Genomic DNA, 17,368 nt, shown 5'->3' with positions numbered 1-17,368 from the left:
ATAGAATTGTATTATGAACAAGTTTTCTTGTAGAGGTTTGAAATCTATTCCATCAACTTGCCTACACATAATGTGAGTGACTATGAGAAGGGTTGAGTGCTGAAGGACTGCTTTCCAGATTTGCTGCTGCTTTCCACGTATGAGGACAGTTACCCCCTTCCCTTTTATTCTCCTCAAGTGGATACAAACAATCATGTTGTGCATCAGTAAATCTCATAATTTATAGTGCCTTTTAGCTTATTGTCTTCAATGAAAAAGCTCTTTTACTGAGCAGTAGATACACTGAATTCTTCAAATAGCACAGTAACAAGGCCCTTAAATGAATTCTATTTTTTCTAACAGACACTTTTGCTCTACTGCACCTGAGCTTCAGTTCCCCTCTTCCCTGCCAAACATATTCAGGCCCTAAGGGCCTTTGGATACTTTTGAAAACCTATTTTAATGCCAGTGTTGAATTCTAGTTTGGAGGCTAATATACCCCTCTTGGCAGCACATGCTATGGCACCCCATTTCTGCTGGTGGTACTTTAGTATAAAAATCACTGTAAATTATTTCATAAGGAAGAAAAGAGCTGCTCATTCCTTAGCTAGTCTGCATTTTTGCTCATAGGAGCTAGTTTCACCAAAACCAACCATTTATGTTCTACTAATCAAACTTGTTTATGACCTGCCTTTAACCGGAAGACTGTAATTTCTTTTTTCAGATTTTGAGAGGTCTTGTTTCCCCTGAAAGCTGGCCTGGTTTTTCATTTCAGAAATACATTAGTTAGTTTAATAAAATATATGGCTTTTCTGGGAAATCATTCTTTTCCTACAGAGTATGTGATTAACAGGCTGGCAAGTTAAATTTTATGCAAGCAGGATATATATCTCCAACCTCTTAAGCATCTTGTCTCAGTTTTCTCTGGAAGACTAGGTCTGTCGCAGGAAAAGTAACCACTACTTCCCTACCAGGGAGAGACTTCTTAATATATCAGCTCTTTATCCTCCTTGATCTAAAAAACCCTCAACTTTACCAACAAAGAAAACCAGGAGGCCAAAGTGATTCCTCTCACTTCTTGCTCAGAGCAAGGGAAACTCACCACATACATCCAGAACTCCGTGGCATTGTTCAGTTTTCTGCAGTTCCCAGGTCCTGCTGTTCCAGCAGAGATTGCATAATGCTGACACATTGAAGTAGGGGAATAAATTAGGCACAGCCTGCCATAATAACCTTCAGCTGTGAGTGGCACAAGAACTGGAAGGTTTCATTGGCCTGGGACGTTACAAGAGAATGTGGATAAATGAAGAGAGATCTCTTTCTGAAATAATAAAATCTTCCTCTCAGTTAAGTGTGCTAAAGAAAGAGGAAGTTGGAACAATTTCACCTGTATATGATACACAATTACTCGAAACAGCTGCTTATGTACTTGAGTTACTGACTTGCTGTGCTAAAACACTAATTAAAAGTAGATTGAGGGAAGATAGCACTGACATTTGCATTTCCTGCTAGGTCACTTCTGAAAATTATTACTGTAATCCAGGTAAGATGCACTCCTTAACACTTTTTCAGACAGTTTGTTCACATTTTCTTATTTAATGACAATGCTCAGCCCAGTACTATTTAACTCTTTCCTTCAGACACTATATAATATGCCATCAAAAATATTACCATAAATTTCACTTGTAAGAGGATTAAAACGAAAGTAGTTCTATCCAAATTAATTTAGGTAAGTACACTAGATAAATAAATCAGCACCCTTCAACTCAGAGAAAGCACTTCAAGCAATTTCAAGTCATTAAAAATACTTTCAGTTCCAACATTTTGGCTCTTAGAACAGTCTTAATGGTTATATGACAGTATGTTCTACTACCAGCAGTATGGCTTTTATTACATGCCCTGATCTATTTGATGATCATGGCAGCTTTTTAGAGAACTACAAAGAAAAGCTGAAATAATGAATTATATTTCAGACAAGACTAATAAAAGTGTTAATCAAAAATACCATAAATGTCAGAAGTTCTCATAAATTCTACATTTTATATATTCCTCCTTCTAAACATTCAAGTAGTAAAGAAAAATCCTAAAAGGGGGATTAAAAAAAAGAGAGGGTGCAAGCCAAGAAAAAGCACAGTATATTCCATGTGCCCTTACAAAAATCTCAGCACTTTATTTAACTGATCTCATTTACTGATTTATGAAGTAGTATTATTCTCCTATGACATAATTTCTGACAGCTTATAAACATCTCATATAGATTAATATGATTATGTTTGATTTCTGGTTAGATTATAAGGTATTCCCATATGACAAGATACAGTTAATTATTCCCCCCTTATGCCACTATTATGAAATATTACTGGGTTTTCATTTGCTTCCACCAGTATAAGAATCTCTACTCAACACATTTTCCAGTGACTTGCACATCACTGATCTTGAGACAACAAGTAAGAATTTCAAAGTACAGCATGAAATGTATCTATCCAATTTATAATGACAATTTTCCTATTTTTTTTGACAATTTATCAAGATTAAATGATATTTGACCCTCTTTCCATCTACTTTTAAATCGGCCTCAAAAGGAAATTCTTGCTGGCAATTGAGAATATAACTACATATAGCACTGTGGATTTGTTAGCAAGAATTCAATTTGAATTTTTATGAGGTTCCAAGAACATTATGTTGGAAAGTAAAATTATAGAGCTGTCAGTTATGTCTGTTGGATGGTGTACTTATGTCAGTGCAATGCTAGGAAGTTTCAGTAATTTTGTTGAGGGGTTTCCATAGAGCTGTGCAGATGCTTTGTTCTACCTATGGTGCAAATACCTGCTAATTTACTTCACTTTCTGACTGAAAGCAATGAATTAAAAAAAAAAAAAAAATAAAATAATAAGTAACACTTACACATATAATGAACAGGCAAAAAGATGGAGCTTTGTAAGAGAAATCAGAGAGGCTTTCGGATCCTTGATAACAGTTGTGCTCTAGTAGATGGTCATTTCCAGTCACAACATATATTTTCCTTTACCATCCACATACACACATAAGCACCTTTGGCAACAGCTATAAAAATGAGTTGCCATTGACTTGAGCATGCATTAGCTACTGTTCCTCTCACAGCAAAGTCTCATGTGAACACAGACCATATATATAAATATATATATATTACATCTTACAGCAATTCCACAGAATTGTTCCATAACCTCCATGCCCAGAGGAGAGTCCACTTATTTAAAAATGCATGATTCTTGGTGTGCAAAGTGAAATCTATACAAAAAGTTCCATGGAGTACTTTTGTGAGTCCCAGTGACCCTTCTGAGAGTGCTGTTCTAATACAGGATACATCAAAAGATATACACAGTCCCTCTGTTTGAAAACTGTGGTAACAGATGCTTCTCTGCAGTTCCCTGCTTTATAAAATAACCAGTGGCAGAAATTGTCACCATATGTTTGATGTTTCATCAAACATCCAACCTGGCTCATTTTATATACTTGTGCATTTTTTCAAAATGTGTACATTTCTTAATTTTATTCCTTTCCCCATATATTTCATATCATTAATATTATCAACCATATAAATTTTACTGGTAAATCTTGTAAGAACACTGAAAAAATAATTTATTTTTTTTTTCCCCAAGTCTTTTTTATCAGTATAGGCTTAATCTTTGAACAAGTGATAAGGGCGATTTTTAGCCTTTGGAAAGAAACACTACACCTATTGAACTTTTCCCCTCATTTTTTTTAAAACGTTCTTTTGTGAGAATAGGGTGTGAGAATTCAGGGAATAGTGTGTTTCAATATTGCACTACCTTCTTAAGCAGGAGAAATCTGTACTCATCAGCTGATTAGTAGCATCCATACTTTATTAAGGTTTGATGGATTTAGGGTGACCAGATCAATATGTTTGCAGAAACCACTACATGAAGGGGCAAGTCCAAGCAAAACTTTCTGGACTGAGTCACTGCAGTCTTAAGCATGATTTTTCCCCAGTGTACGAAGAGCTATGACTAACCAGAAAAGCAGCTTGGTTTTGTTTGAAGCCTGGGCTGCTGTCAGCTGGGAGATGAAATGCTGCGCTCTAGGTCGGCACAACCCACATTTCAGAGACTTTTCAACCCTTCACCTGCTGTATCTGCCACAACAGCAGCTCCAGTGGAATACGATCCTTTCAAGCTGAGATTTATTTCACTTCATTCTAATTAACCTGATTACTATCTAGCCATACACATCTGTTAACATGAGACACCAAAAAACCCACACGTTTCTATCGTCATCTGCAGAAAATGCCATGACACTGTCTAAACATAGCACGCTGCCAGGGATTTGAAATGTCAGAGGAAGAGGGTGAATCAGACTATCTGATTAAAAGAGAGTGACATGAGTTAGGAAAAGGAGATTACTGAACAGTGCAGGGTTACTGAGTTGTGTTTAGATTAGCAGAGAGAACCCAGCATTTAAGTTTGAATAATACAGTACAAATAGATAATGGACAAGTTCACACATATTGATTGCAGCATTAGCCCAAAGAACAAAACACACACTTGAACAGAGAGATCATTAGCAAGATGCAATATTGACCAAAGTACTTGCTATCAAAATCCAGGTTCAATTTCAGCTTCCAATAAAATACACAAATTAAGTGGATTTTTTTTTTGTGATTCAAACTTGGGGAAGGACCACACAAAAAAGTGTACTATAATATTAGTTGTAATTTGGTACAACCTTTGGCAAAAGCCTGGGAGGAAAGAACAGGGAAGGGTTTTATACTAATTTCAGTGATCTTAGAAGATAACTAAGGGGGCAGTGGTATCATAAGGCTATTATTAAGTACTTCAAATCTCAAGAGGTGCCAGTCAAGAATTAGAAATAACCTATCATAATCACTTTGGAACTTAAAATATGATTGGAGCAGTTCTATATCTGGAAGCAATATGTGACTCTTACAAAGAAAAAGAAAAATGGAGGAACAGAGAAACAAGAGAGGGAATGCACTCTTATTTACTTGGTCTGAGTCAGTGCTTTGTTCTGAGCAGACTTGTTATCTTTTATCAGATTTCTACCTGAAGCAGAGGGAGAGATACCAGGCTGAGTTCAACCCCACGTGATTGGATCATCTCAGGAAATCTTGCTGGGAGAAATCTCTGCTGTGCCACTTACTTGTTCTGTGACCCCTGTTAAGTAACATCACCTCTGTGTGTTTCCATTTCCTTTCCCACTTCTGATCAACTACAAAATAAACATGTCAGGGTAAGGACTCCTCTTACCACACGCTTGTGCCTTGGGAATTCTGATTTCACTTGGAATTGCAATTGTATAACTCAATCCAAATTGAGCATAACAGTTTATCAAATTATGCAGAGACAAAGATATGAAAGACCAAGAAGAGAAAGAATTGATACATTTATCTGATTTTTTAAAATCCTATGAGAAGATTTAGACAGTGCCATGAGTAATGCTGAATAAATGTACTTAGCTGAAAACCTTATTTATTATTTGATTCTTATAAGCAGACACACCACTTCGTAATGAATGGCTCTTTCCAAGATGACACAGGAAAAACAAAATTTTTTTTCTTTTATTTTTGTCCTAGTGACATTAACCTCACCAGTATCTGTCCCAGATGGAGGTCTGGTAGCAGATGTCTGCCTGTATGCAGACATCATTGACCTCTGAAATCTGACCTCCATATTAAAGACTTTAAGAATTAATCTTTCTTTTAAAGGAGAAAATGACCTCTTTTTTTCTGAAAGAGGAAAGGAAACAACACAACACACTTTATTTTACTATGAACCTAAATCCTTATAAGAATTAACTTGCACTGACTTCCTTTGATAATAAAGTTTCACTGTTGTTCTATAGAAGTCCAGGATAACGAGTGCAAATTTGTACCTGAGAATTTAGGGAAGTTTTATTTAAAATTTCTATTTTCAAAACCCCAGATCCCCAGCAAGATCAGAATTACAGTATTGTGTCTCAGACCTCATGTGATTTAGAAAGTCTAAAAGGTCTACTGTTTTAAGCAGCAACATTTCGAACTCATCATCCCTTGTTTGGCTCATCCTGTCTTTAAATCTGACAGTGATCAGGCTACTGCGAAGGGGCTGCCATGAGATCATGCAAAATGCACCAGTGAAGCTTAATGTGTGCAATGACAGAGGTACAGGAAATAACTAATTTCTCATTTTCTGCCTCTTCCTCTCTTTCCTGTCAAAATTCTAATTATATTAAAAAAATGCATTTTACTGACATTGTGTCAAGTAGTCATAACTATTACCCAATGTAAGTGTTTGACTCTGGCTCCCAAATAATAATGTTAATGAGATAACACAGAGCAGAGGGAGTGTGGGCTGCCAAGCCAGTGCAGCAAGCTACAGAACACTTCTGATGCAAATTGTTTCCTCCTGGACACAACTGCATTTGATTTGAAAACTTCTTAGTGTATTCATTTTCAGGCTATATCATCCAACACGCTGCTTATATCATCAGCACTTTACACAATCTTGCCTTCTGCCAAAAAGAAGTTTTAAAAATAACATAAAGTCATGGTAGAAATCAGACCATATCAACGGGCCACTTTAATGTTCTTTCAGCACTGCCTTGTTGCAGATTGCATATTCTCAACCATCATTTTCAACCTACATCATTCACCTCTCCCCATCAGCAGTACTTACATTAATTGTCTTTGGAAGTTATTCTACTATATTGCACCATCACATCCAATATGCATTTTTCCTCCTTAAAAAAAGTGGGATTTGGCCTTTTAATGTCTCTGGATTTAATTGTAGCACCATCCTCTGCTCTTTCACTAAAGAAAGGAACTAAAGCAGATCTTACTGGACAAAATAATCTCTCATCAGACCTCTCTTTCTAAAACCAGAAAAAAATAATTGTATTGCCTCCCATTCTACTTTAATTATACCCACACCAAATGTCTTCAAGTTAACCAGTTTAAGAAAAAAGGCTTTGTAGTAATTGCACACTCAGCTGGGCTCTTTGTAATTCTGTCTCTAATGGCCCTTGGAGGTCCCTTGACTCCTAGAATTCTGTACAGGCATCAGGGACTGGATAAAAGGGATGCAATCCTGATGGTGAAAATGCAAAAGTGAACAGAATCAGTTCCTTGCCATCCTTTTTAGGAGGCTTTACAGCTGCAGGGTCAAAAGAACAAACTACAAGTTGCACACTATTTGCATTCCTTAATGAACAGCTGGAGGCAATTGGGACATTGTAATAATGAAAACAATCTAAACAGAACATAATTTATAAAACTTTTTTGTTTGTGTTTTTTAATACTGCAGTTAACACCAGAGACATAGGAACCATGCCCTTCTATTTTGAAAGTGCTTTTACAATGACCCTTCCATCCTCAAAGATGTATGCCAGGCAACCTAGGTAAGGATCTGTGTTCTCTCTTCTGATTTACAAATAATTTGTCTTATTTTCAGGTAGGATAACATATTTATAACAGGCCTTATAATGTTCTACACCCTCTCCTCCCTCTTGCTACCTGCTCCATTTCAACATTCAGTAACCACAGGCATTTTACAACCACCCTTCCCAGAGATTCTTCTGTCTAACTTTTCATTGCAGAGGCAGGAACTGTACACCTGCAGTTAGGGTAAAAGTCAGCACTAAAACTAGAAATTACATTTCTTTCTTCTATATGAATAATAAATAGCATAAATACAGGATTAATGTCACAATGCTTTCCCTACTACTACGTCTGAATTTCCCTAGAGGTAAAATGAATTGTGATTTTTTTCCTTTAACAAAACAAGTCAAACAACACATCCCCCTTGGAAAAAAAAAAAAAAAAAAAATCACCAAAGCACAAAAACTCCATCAAAAATACCCTAAAATAATCCCCAAAAAACCTAACCACAAACACCACATTAAAAACCCCAAATACACACCAAAATGAGGATTTTTCTTTTTTTTTTTTTTTTTGCAAGTTAAATCCCAGAAATCACAGCACCGAGCCTGACAGAGTTCAAGGAAAAGAAACAAATCTCCTCCCACCACCCCCCTATATAATTTAAGATCTTCCAGTGTTGTGCTTATTTCTCTTTTGCATAGTTTTCCCTGGAAATAACAATGGTTTCCCCACACAGAACTTTACAACTAATTTTATTTTTTTTTCCTTTAGTATTGCCAAATAGAACTGTTCTGTTCCAGAATGTTCAGGAACACAGAGTGGGAGGAACCACTCTGGATACCTTTCTCTCACTGCTCTCCCTGGAACTGAAACAAGGTGCTGACTGCAAGGGGACACTTAAAGAAAGACTTTTATCTCCTCCAGTTGTCCCTGAAGCTGTTTCTGCCCCTGCTCAAAGCACAGGAGACTCCCAGCTCGGGGCAATGCAAGAAAAATCAAAGGTGATGGCCTTGCTAAAGGAGGAAAATGCCTCATAAGTTTTTCAGACAGGCAAGAATTTTATATTTTAGCCTTCCTTGACATATTTCTGACTCCTCACTTTAGGACTGACATGGCTGCTGAGCACAGGAATCATTCCTGATGTGCCTATCAGGAACCTGACAACAGAAGGAATTAAAATACAGGATTGTGTAGGACATAACTGAACTGATAAGAAAGGGCATATCAGATTAGAAATAGTCTGCAAGGTAGCAAGAAAATAAATCAATATTTTAAAACTAGATATAACTTTTGTTTTACAATAAGAATGTAATACAAAAACCATGAAACTATCCCCCCTCTGACTGAAGTTATTAACAATAATTCTTTATCAGCTTTCATTTTTAGCAAAGATGACCTCAGAAGATCTTTGTAATTTTTTTTTCTGCAGCTCTAGAGTGTATGCCAAGACAATTGAACCATTTTAGTAGCAGGGCTGGGTGCTCAGAGAGAAACTCTCAAGTACTATTATCTCTGATAGCATCAAACACTATAGTTTGTGCTGTGTGTAGCAGTTTTGAAATGTGTCACGGAGATGGAGTGATTCATACTTTGTATTTTTCTTGACAATAGATGTTAATATTTTCTGGTATTTAGAGTGTCAGCTTTTTGACAACTTATATTGCATTTTGGGCTTGTTTGGGGTTTTTCTTGTGTTATCTGAAAACTAAATTGTGTATGACTTGGTACAAAATGAAGCCGATCACTTGACTACCACTTCTAGCCTCTCTTCATGTGGATACTTTCACAAAGTAAATATTCTTGTGAGAAGGCAATGAAATCTTGGGGGGTGAGGTGGGGGTGAGAGGATGAAGGAGAAAAATGGGAAAAAATAAGAGTAACAAAAATGTTTGCATTTCAGTCTGAACAATGAATTTTGAAGATGGTTTTCTTGAGGGGAGAAAAGCAACATCTGCTAAGTCACGGTCATTAAAGCACTTCACATCTTGTTTTCATACTCACATCTATAAAAATCCTGCTATGCAGAAACTAAGATAAAAGTTAAGGCATAAAATAACACAAGGTCTTCCTCTGGCATCTCACCTCAGAATACTTAAAAGTAATGCTTAAATTGCTAGAGCAATTCCTGAAAATCGGGTAAAAACTTCCATGGAAAAGTTGGGATAGAATTTATGTGGACACATGCTTTCCCCAAATTTTTCATGTCAACTTCATAGTGTCCTCCAAGGCCCCATACAAAGCTTCCAGGTAACACTAACTGTACCTGGGGGAAGAAAAAACCTCAATATTCAACTCTGACTTCTGCTCTTTTAAAAGCTACACTTTACCCTTCTTGCTTGGAAGGGACAACATGAAGTCAGCTGTAAGGCTCTGAAGCACATATTTTACCATAGCTAAGAATGTTAAAGGGTTGGAAGGGACCTTAAGGATTTTTGAAGCATTGTTGAAGAGCAAGAGAATACGAAAGTTCATACAAAGGAGAAGTGTCAAAATGTGACATTTCAATAACGAGGAGGGAGCATGGCTTGCTAGGAAACTCAGCACACAAAGGAGAAGAATTACAGACCAATTCCAGAACTGCAGCCTGGTCTCATATGCCCTAAAAGGCTTTGCCTTCAAAGCTGGCTGTGACATGCCAGGACCATGTGGGACAACAGAAGGAAGGAAAAACGAGACCAGCAGAGCTGCTGTGTTTGGTCCTGGTGTCAAGAACCTTTCACAGTTCATGCTTTACCTGCAGAAACTCTCCAGGAGCAAACTGCCTCTCTCGGGCTCTCAAAACACACCTGTTAATGTGATGAAGGAAAATATTTCCCTAACTCCCAAGGGAAAATTATCCCCTGCAGATCCTCTTGCTCTTTCCCTCTCTCCCCTTCCTCCCACATCTCGTAGCAATAGCAGCTCATGAAAGCATAGTGGCTGCTCCTGCCAGGAGGAGGAGCATCAGATATGAATCAATAAAAGTTCATAATGTGACCACATTTACAGTAACAGACTTCCAAAATAAAAACAAACACAGGAAAAGCAGATTACAACTCCCCCAAGAAGGAAAAGAGATCTAGTAGGACAAGAGATAATTACAAATAAAGTTATAACCTGGTAAATTCTCTGATATCTCTTCTCTAAATACTGAGGCTATAAAAGTGAAGCTAAAGAGATGCGAGGTAAGTAACAGCACTGCTTAAAAGATGAACTCAAAGATATTAATTAAATGAGGATTAATTAAATAATTAATTAATTAAATCATAGAAGAGGCCTACGGGAAAGCCTATAATATAATATACTAACTTCATCTCTGAAGCCCAAAAAGACTTTCTGTTCCAGAAAGACAAAAGAGGGCTGATTGTTGCAAGATTTTTCCAGTTTCAGTTGTCTTTGCACAGGTCAGACACACAAACACACAGAAGAGGGGGAAAAAAAAAAAAAAAAAAGCAAGATAAGCAAGATCTGGGAGATTAGTGACCATCACATACCTCCAGGAACAAAAAAAAATTACTACCCAGAGCAGAAAAACACCTCTAGACCATCTCTGAAATTGTGGAAAACAACTGGAAATTATATGAAGATACCTGCAAAAAACACAACAATTTGAAAATAGCCTAATTTATGAGGGAGGCTCTGTAGTATGAAAAGATTCTCATTAACTATGTCCAGTAACAAGAACTATGAAGAATAAGATGCTACAATGGGAAGGCCATGACTGCACACAACACTCATAAGACATCTCAGTTTGCAAGATTGATTCTGTAATTTGGCTAATTTAAAACCATAATTTGCAAAAGTGTTCTGTCCAGCATTAAGGCATCGTGTGATAGCAGAATTCTACTTAGTTGGAATCCAGTGAACATATCCAGCTGAAATCCAGGCAATTTATCCTTTTTTTGGAGCATGGGTGCCACAGCTGTAGGCCTCAGCTGTCACTTTGGAAAAAAGCACAGCCCAAGCCTGGGGAGCAACTTCTCCACACCAAATACTGAAACAAAAGAAAAAAACAACAAAAAACCTCAAAATAAACCTCCCCTAAAAAAAATAGTTCCAGAAGCAAAATCTCTTACTCTCTGCTTGCCAGCAGAGGTTGGTGCCCTAATTTCCAGTCTGCCAGGATTTTTTCTCACGCTGTGCTTCTGACCACTGGCAACTCCAGTGCCCCAGCGCCAAGTGAGGGACTGTGTCATACCCACAACACAGATATTGGCATGAATGCTGTGTCCCTCTCCTGACACAGTCAAACCCTTCAGCCTGAAAAGGACATGGAGCCCCCAAATCTTTCTGAGTAACTGTTTCAGCCACCAAAAAAAGAAATTTCACAGTAACATCACCCTGTTAAAACACAATTCTGACCTGTGAAGGCAAAAGCTGTTGTAAATTTTATCCAAGTCTTCTGCCTACACAAAGGCATCTGTCTGCTTTATCAGACATTACTGAGATCACATGCACACAAGGTTGCCCTTAAAATTAACATTACCATTTGTCATACACATCTTCTGATGCCAGCAGCACAAGCTGCAGTTGCTTTAGACTCTATTTTAATATTTTTTTCCAAGTGCCACCTCTGTAGAAAAAGTAAAATCTTACTTTTACACAATAACTACTACTACTTGTGGTATTATGGTACCCATATCTGACTCATCCTGCATAAAGAAAAGGGCAAATCTCCTTCATTCAATAATTTCTGAATCAGGCTCAGCTGCTCACTCTTGAGGCAGCTTCTCTTTTAGAAAGATATGCAGTTTTGATCAAAGACTTCCACTAATGGAAAATCTATCATATTCCCTGAATGATGTATTCCAATAATAAAATACTTTGGCTTCTGAAAATGTGCATCATCTTTCCTGATCAAATTCTCTGACTTTCAGGCTCAGCTTCAGGATCTTGTTATGTTTTGTCTTCATGATGAATGAATCCCCAATACCAAATATCTACTCTGTGTGGAGTAGATATGTCACCCCTTATGCTTTTCTTTGAGAAACAAAAGCAAACAGAAAAAAAAAAAAAAAGGAACAAAAAGAAAGCCCCCATATAAATTTAAGGTTGGCTCAATGTTTTTAGATAAAAGATGTGTAAGTCTCATCTTGTATCATCTCCTAACCAAGAGTCAAGCAGAGAAGTTCAGATTTAAAGGAAGTCAAAAAGGAGATTCTTTACATACCTGCTCCCTATAAACAAACAAAACAAAACAATTTTTTTTTTTTTAAAAAAGAGAAGAGGATGTAATAGAAGACTTTTTCTCATGTCCCTTCTATGTGAAGATAGATGTATCAGAGCTGATTGAAGTAAAGAACTTCTAAGCATCTCCACCAAACAGGAAATAAAAGGGGAAATCCTCACATGCAAAATTATCTAGGTATTCTCTTTCTAATGTTCCTTCAGAATTATATCATGGATTTACAGTACTCTTAAGAATGTAGACTAGTAGTAAATAAGCATGGGAATTTCTGTCCAAGTGAGACAAAGCTACACAAGACCAAGGAGATGAGCACACAACATCGTTTTGACAACACGACAGTACGAATGATGCATAAAACAAGGTGAAAAAAAGTGGATATGAGGATTATCTGGAAAGCACATGAGAAAGGAAACATCTTGTGGTCTAATTCTGACTGTTATTCACCTCTTGGGAGCAGCAACACATCTTTAACAGAGCATGGTAGCTCCAGCATGAGAAGAACAAAGCACTAAGCTGGACTGACAGCCACATACCTGACTAGAAAACTTCTCTGCTTCAGGATCTTCAGCGAAGTGTTCACTGTAACCACACAGAAAATAGCTCTATAAACAGAGCAAATACTCCCCTGCTGGCCCACAAACAGAGGAAGCCTCAATCTCAGGAAAAGCTGCAGAGCCACACAAAACCATTATCTGACATAGATGAAATGTTCAAAATCAGAAATGCTGCACAATTTTAATCGTGGCAAATGGACAGGAGAAGTTAAATACACATAGATATTCCAAGCTTATCCGTGACTGACTTGGTTTTGAGCAGGATCACTGTGAAAACACATTGCTTTGGTCACACCAGACATTTCTTCTGGTATTTGATCTTCTAATTGATAAATACCCTGGTCCTCTTTGCCATACACACTACTCAGTAGCAAAGCATTGGTAAGAGTTTCTTTTATTTGGTCGGTAACAAAACAGCATCAGTACATTAATAACCAATGATAAACAATGGAGTTCAACTGTCCAGCAGCTAGAGATCTCACATTCTAGCTTTCTTTATGTATACACACATTCCAATAGTCTCAGTGCATTTTTACAAGCTGGTAGCAGCTCAGGTTAACAATTTGCAGACATAAATACACACATATAAACCTCAGCAGGAATTATTTTGTATTAATCAGCCCTGCACAGAGATCCTGCAGTAACTGACATTTCCAGTAGCCATGCACAATTTGTATGAACAGTTAAGGCCAGGTAAGAGAGGGAGAGACACAAGGAGAAAAGCAAGCAAAGCCACCAGTTGAAGACAGGTTGTTGTTCCCCAGTTCTTCAGGTAATAAGCTAAGGGTTGTTAAGAGGCATTTGTCCCTATCATCATATGGAAAATCTCCTTGGCTAAAAACAGCTTCTAGAACAGCATTTTTAAAGCTAGACCAGCTGGGAGGGAAAGGAAAAAATAGCTGATGAAGAAAAACTTTAAGTGGCAGAGCACATTTAGGAGAATTAATATGTCCTTATCTGGGAAGTCTAGGCTCAACTAAGCTACCATGGAGGAGGATGCACGTTTTGATGAAAGAGTTTCTGTTCAGGTCTGTCCTCTGAGAATTGTGGTGACTACATGGGCTTGGGGTAACACTTAGAACAGAGATACTGAAAATTCTTGCAGACCTGCCAAGCAAGCCCAGATGGCACAAAAGGTACTGTGATGTTGGGTTTGGTATGACAACAGCAGATAACTACCCAGGACAGTGAAAATCATTAAACCTCTCTCCACATGGATTGATTCAAGGAGAGACAAAGGCAAAGTGAGCCCTTTAACTTTGGTACAGTATTTCTCTATATGCAGTAATTGTTTTTTTACACTTTAGCAGAATTACTTAGGTAACCAACGTGGTTAGGCAATGTGTCTTTATACAGACACACTTTGAAGGTCAACCTTAGCAAACACTGTGCTTCAAGTCATTCTGAGATATTAAACATAACTGGTCTAACAGAGCTGCAATTTATTATAAAGTGAAAATAAGGACACTTCAAGAGGTGAAATAATTAAATGTATAATCAAGTTTCAAGTATTGAATGTACAAAGATATCCTCCTATTGACTTAACACAGAGGTTCAAGGAAGAAATCTGTTTGAATGCCCAGGCAGCCGTGGCTGACCACATTGTGTATGTCAGCTCAATGACTCAGGTACTGAACTCCTGCCATTTTAAACTTAGGCAAGTCATTAGCCATGAAGAAAAGCTAAGATTATTAGTTAACTGCCTGTTCAGTTGCAGGTACAAGCATGGTATAATCTGATGAAACAAGCATAAATAACTATTTTCTGTATTTTAGAGCTACACATGACATACACAATCCCCAGAGGTGCTAACATCATTGCAGAAACTATGTAATTAAAATTTGCTAATATAACTTGCAAACAGAAAGAAGAAAAATATATAAATGTGTGTGAGGCTTTGGGGCAGTCCCAGGAAACTGGTAAGGGGTACAAGCATGTGAAATTCCACAGTACTGAGGCAGGCTGGCCGCGTGCCAGTGTCAGCCACTTAACTGCACCCTGCAAGAATTCAGCTGCAAATCTTTGCTTCCTTTCTGTCTTTCATATCTTTGCAAGGCAAAAGGCAAAGACAAAGTCTTTCAGCTGGAGTTCTTTCATCCAAGAACATTCTTCATCCAAGGCCAAAGGTTCACCATATCCTAAAAGGCCTTTGGATCTGCATGTTCAGTCATCTTCATCCAAACGTATTTCTTTGGGAGCATTAGTCAGTCCTTGTGGCCGATCCTAAAAGAACACCAATAAAAACTATCTTCATTCCTTCAAATACAATCTTCAATGGCTTTATCTCTAGGACCACTGTATGAGAGCATTGTGTCGAAGGTGAAAAATGGATGTAGAGATATTTCAATTAAAACCACAGCACACTGAAACATTTTTCTCTGGTTTTAGGAGGTTTAGTTTTGGTCAACTGTCTAGCTAAACATTCCCAAGGTGAAACAGGCTTTCTGGAAAACCACACATATAAACACAATATTTTTCCCCTGTCCTGACAGCTGTTTAAAAAGACTGCCTGTTAGCTTTCCTGGGACAATACTTCTAAGGGGATAAGAATTGTGATATAAGATCCTATCAGTATATTACACAAGTACAAAGTACTTTGAATGTAAAACTCTGGAACACGAGGAGGTTCTGTACCACTAAAATTGCTTTACTGGCGTAGGGAGAAGCAAAATTTTCTCTGGGAGGAAAGAAGGCAGTTATTTAATGGGGCATGATAATGCCATGGAACACAAAGCAAACACCCCTGCAACTGTAACTTGTGATTGTCTAAAATAAAAAAGGTAGTCTTGGTTTCAAACAAATACCATTCTTTAACCTGTCCACTGTTATTCCACATCATCCAGCTCACATTTCCTCCAAATTATTTTCATATATATATATATATATATAAAGTTTTCCAATGATTTCTGTCCTTTTTAAAAAATATTTTCCTACAGTCATCTATTTACCTCTTTCTTTCTTCCTTCTGTCCAAATATCTTCTCTTGTTTTTCTCTTTAGGTAGCCTCTCCCTGCTACTCTTCTTTTCAATTCCATGAGACCCTTTAAGATTTTAGTCTTGGCCTTCCTCTCTGCATCACTCACAGCTCTGTTTTGGTCTCCAGAGTCTTTCTGCCCATTTGGGATCTCAGGACCCTTCTCAGCCTAATTCCTCACCTCCAGTTCTTTGCTTTATTATTTTTTATTCTTCAGCTCTCTTCCTATCCCTCTTTCACCTAAAGCCACTCTAACTTCAGTTTTATTTCTTCTTTTTTGGATATTACCAAGTTTCTGCTATTGGACCACCCTGCCAGACTCGGTCACAAACTGTTTCTAGAATAAAGGGTCAATTGTGCCTTGTTCTAACAGTCTAAAGACCTAACAAGAGGACTAGTTAGAGAGGAGAGACAGTCTTCAGCATATTTTTTTTAAAAATAAACAAAACAGCACAAAACTTTCTCCTTAAAAGCAGTGCTTTCAGTTTTCATTATTTCTTTACAAGACTTGAAATAATTAATTTTATTACTACTGTATCTGTATAGCTTCTGAAGGACTTTCATAAAAAAACTCACTCCAAAGCAAACTTCAAGTTTTGATGGTTGCAAGAAAAGCATGAAACATGTTCCTGTCTTAGATAAGTGAATCACAAGTGAGAAAAAGTATAATTCAACCATAATATTTTAAAATCTTCAATTTTCAAGGCAGCTGTGTAACTATTAGCATTCTGACTCACAGGGGCAGACACAAACCTGATCTGAATAGAAGAGCAGACTGTGTAAAAGCTCAAATCTATACCTGATTTTGAATTATTCTGAGTTAACACTGTTTGGTCAGAATATTAAAGGAAGTGAAGTAAAAAAAAGGAAAGCTGATCTCAAGCACTGAATGCTATTAAAATGCCACTCATTACACTAAAGATGTAAAAGCAGGCAGGAAGGTTATCTCAGTAACTTCTAGACAATTTTGGATGGGAATGACCAGCAGTGACAAGTGTTTGGTACTTCACAGATTTCAAACCAGTAGAAAATTGAGAAAAAGCACAAAATTATGCATCAGTTTGAGATATTTGTTCCTATCAAAAGTAATTTCTTGATCTCAAACTAGAAGCTATTTCCCCTGCAATTGGAAATAGACAGGTCAGATAAAGGATATTTATTATGATTACTTTTTCTTTGAATGGAATGTAATCAATACCCCTCATTATGTTAAAGGAAGATGATGGGGAGGAAAAAGGTGCTGGGGTGAATTTAAAGGCACTGAAGGGTTTAGAAATCAAATCTTTTATAACAGTAAATTTTTGAAAGATGTTAACAAG

The 17,368-nt window shown here is 37.3% G+C and overlaps 1 protein-coding gene across 4 annotated transcripts in view; it reads right to left on the bottom strand.

The window, feature by feature from the left end:
* The window catches only part of ATRNL1 (attractin like 1), a 432,748-nt gene that overhangs the window by 69,314 nt on the left and 346,066 nt on the right, over window positions 1-17,368 (bottom strand). For 2 of the 4 annotated variants that reach the window (XM_058841796.1, XM_058841797.1), the window contains one exon: window positions 13,468-15,298. The exons of the other annotated variants lie outside the window; for them this stretch is intronic. In XM_058841796.1, coding sequence (XP_058697779.1) covers window positions 15,239-15,298 — 60 coding nt within the window. In that variant the 3' untranslated portion in view covers window positions 13,468-15,238. Of the gene's footprint in view, window positions 1-13,467; window positions 15,299-17,368 lie in introns of those variants that run through there. 4 annotated transcript variants of the gene reach the window in all.

This window comes from Poecile atricapillus, chromosome 6, assembly GCF_030490865.1.
Source record: "Poecile atricapillus isolate bPoeAtr1 chromosome 6, bPoeAtr1.hap1, whole genome shotgun sequence".
Classification (NCBI taxonomy): Eukaryota; Metazoa; Chordata; class Aves; order Passeriformes; family Paridae; genus Poecile; species Poecile atricapillus.
Note: the sequence above shows the minus strand (reverse complement) of the source record. Positions and strands in the feature narration are given on the sequence as shown.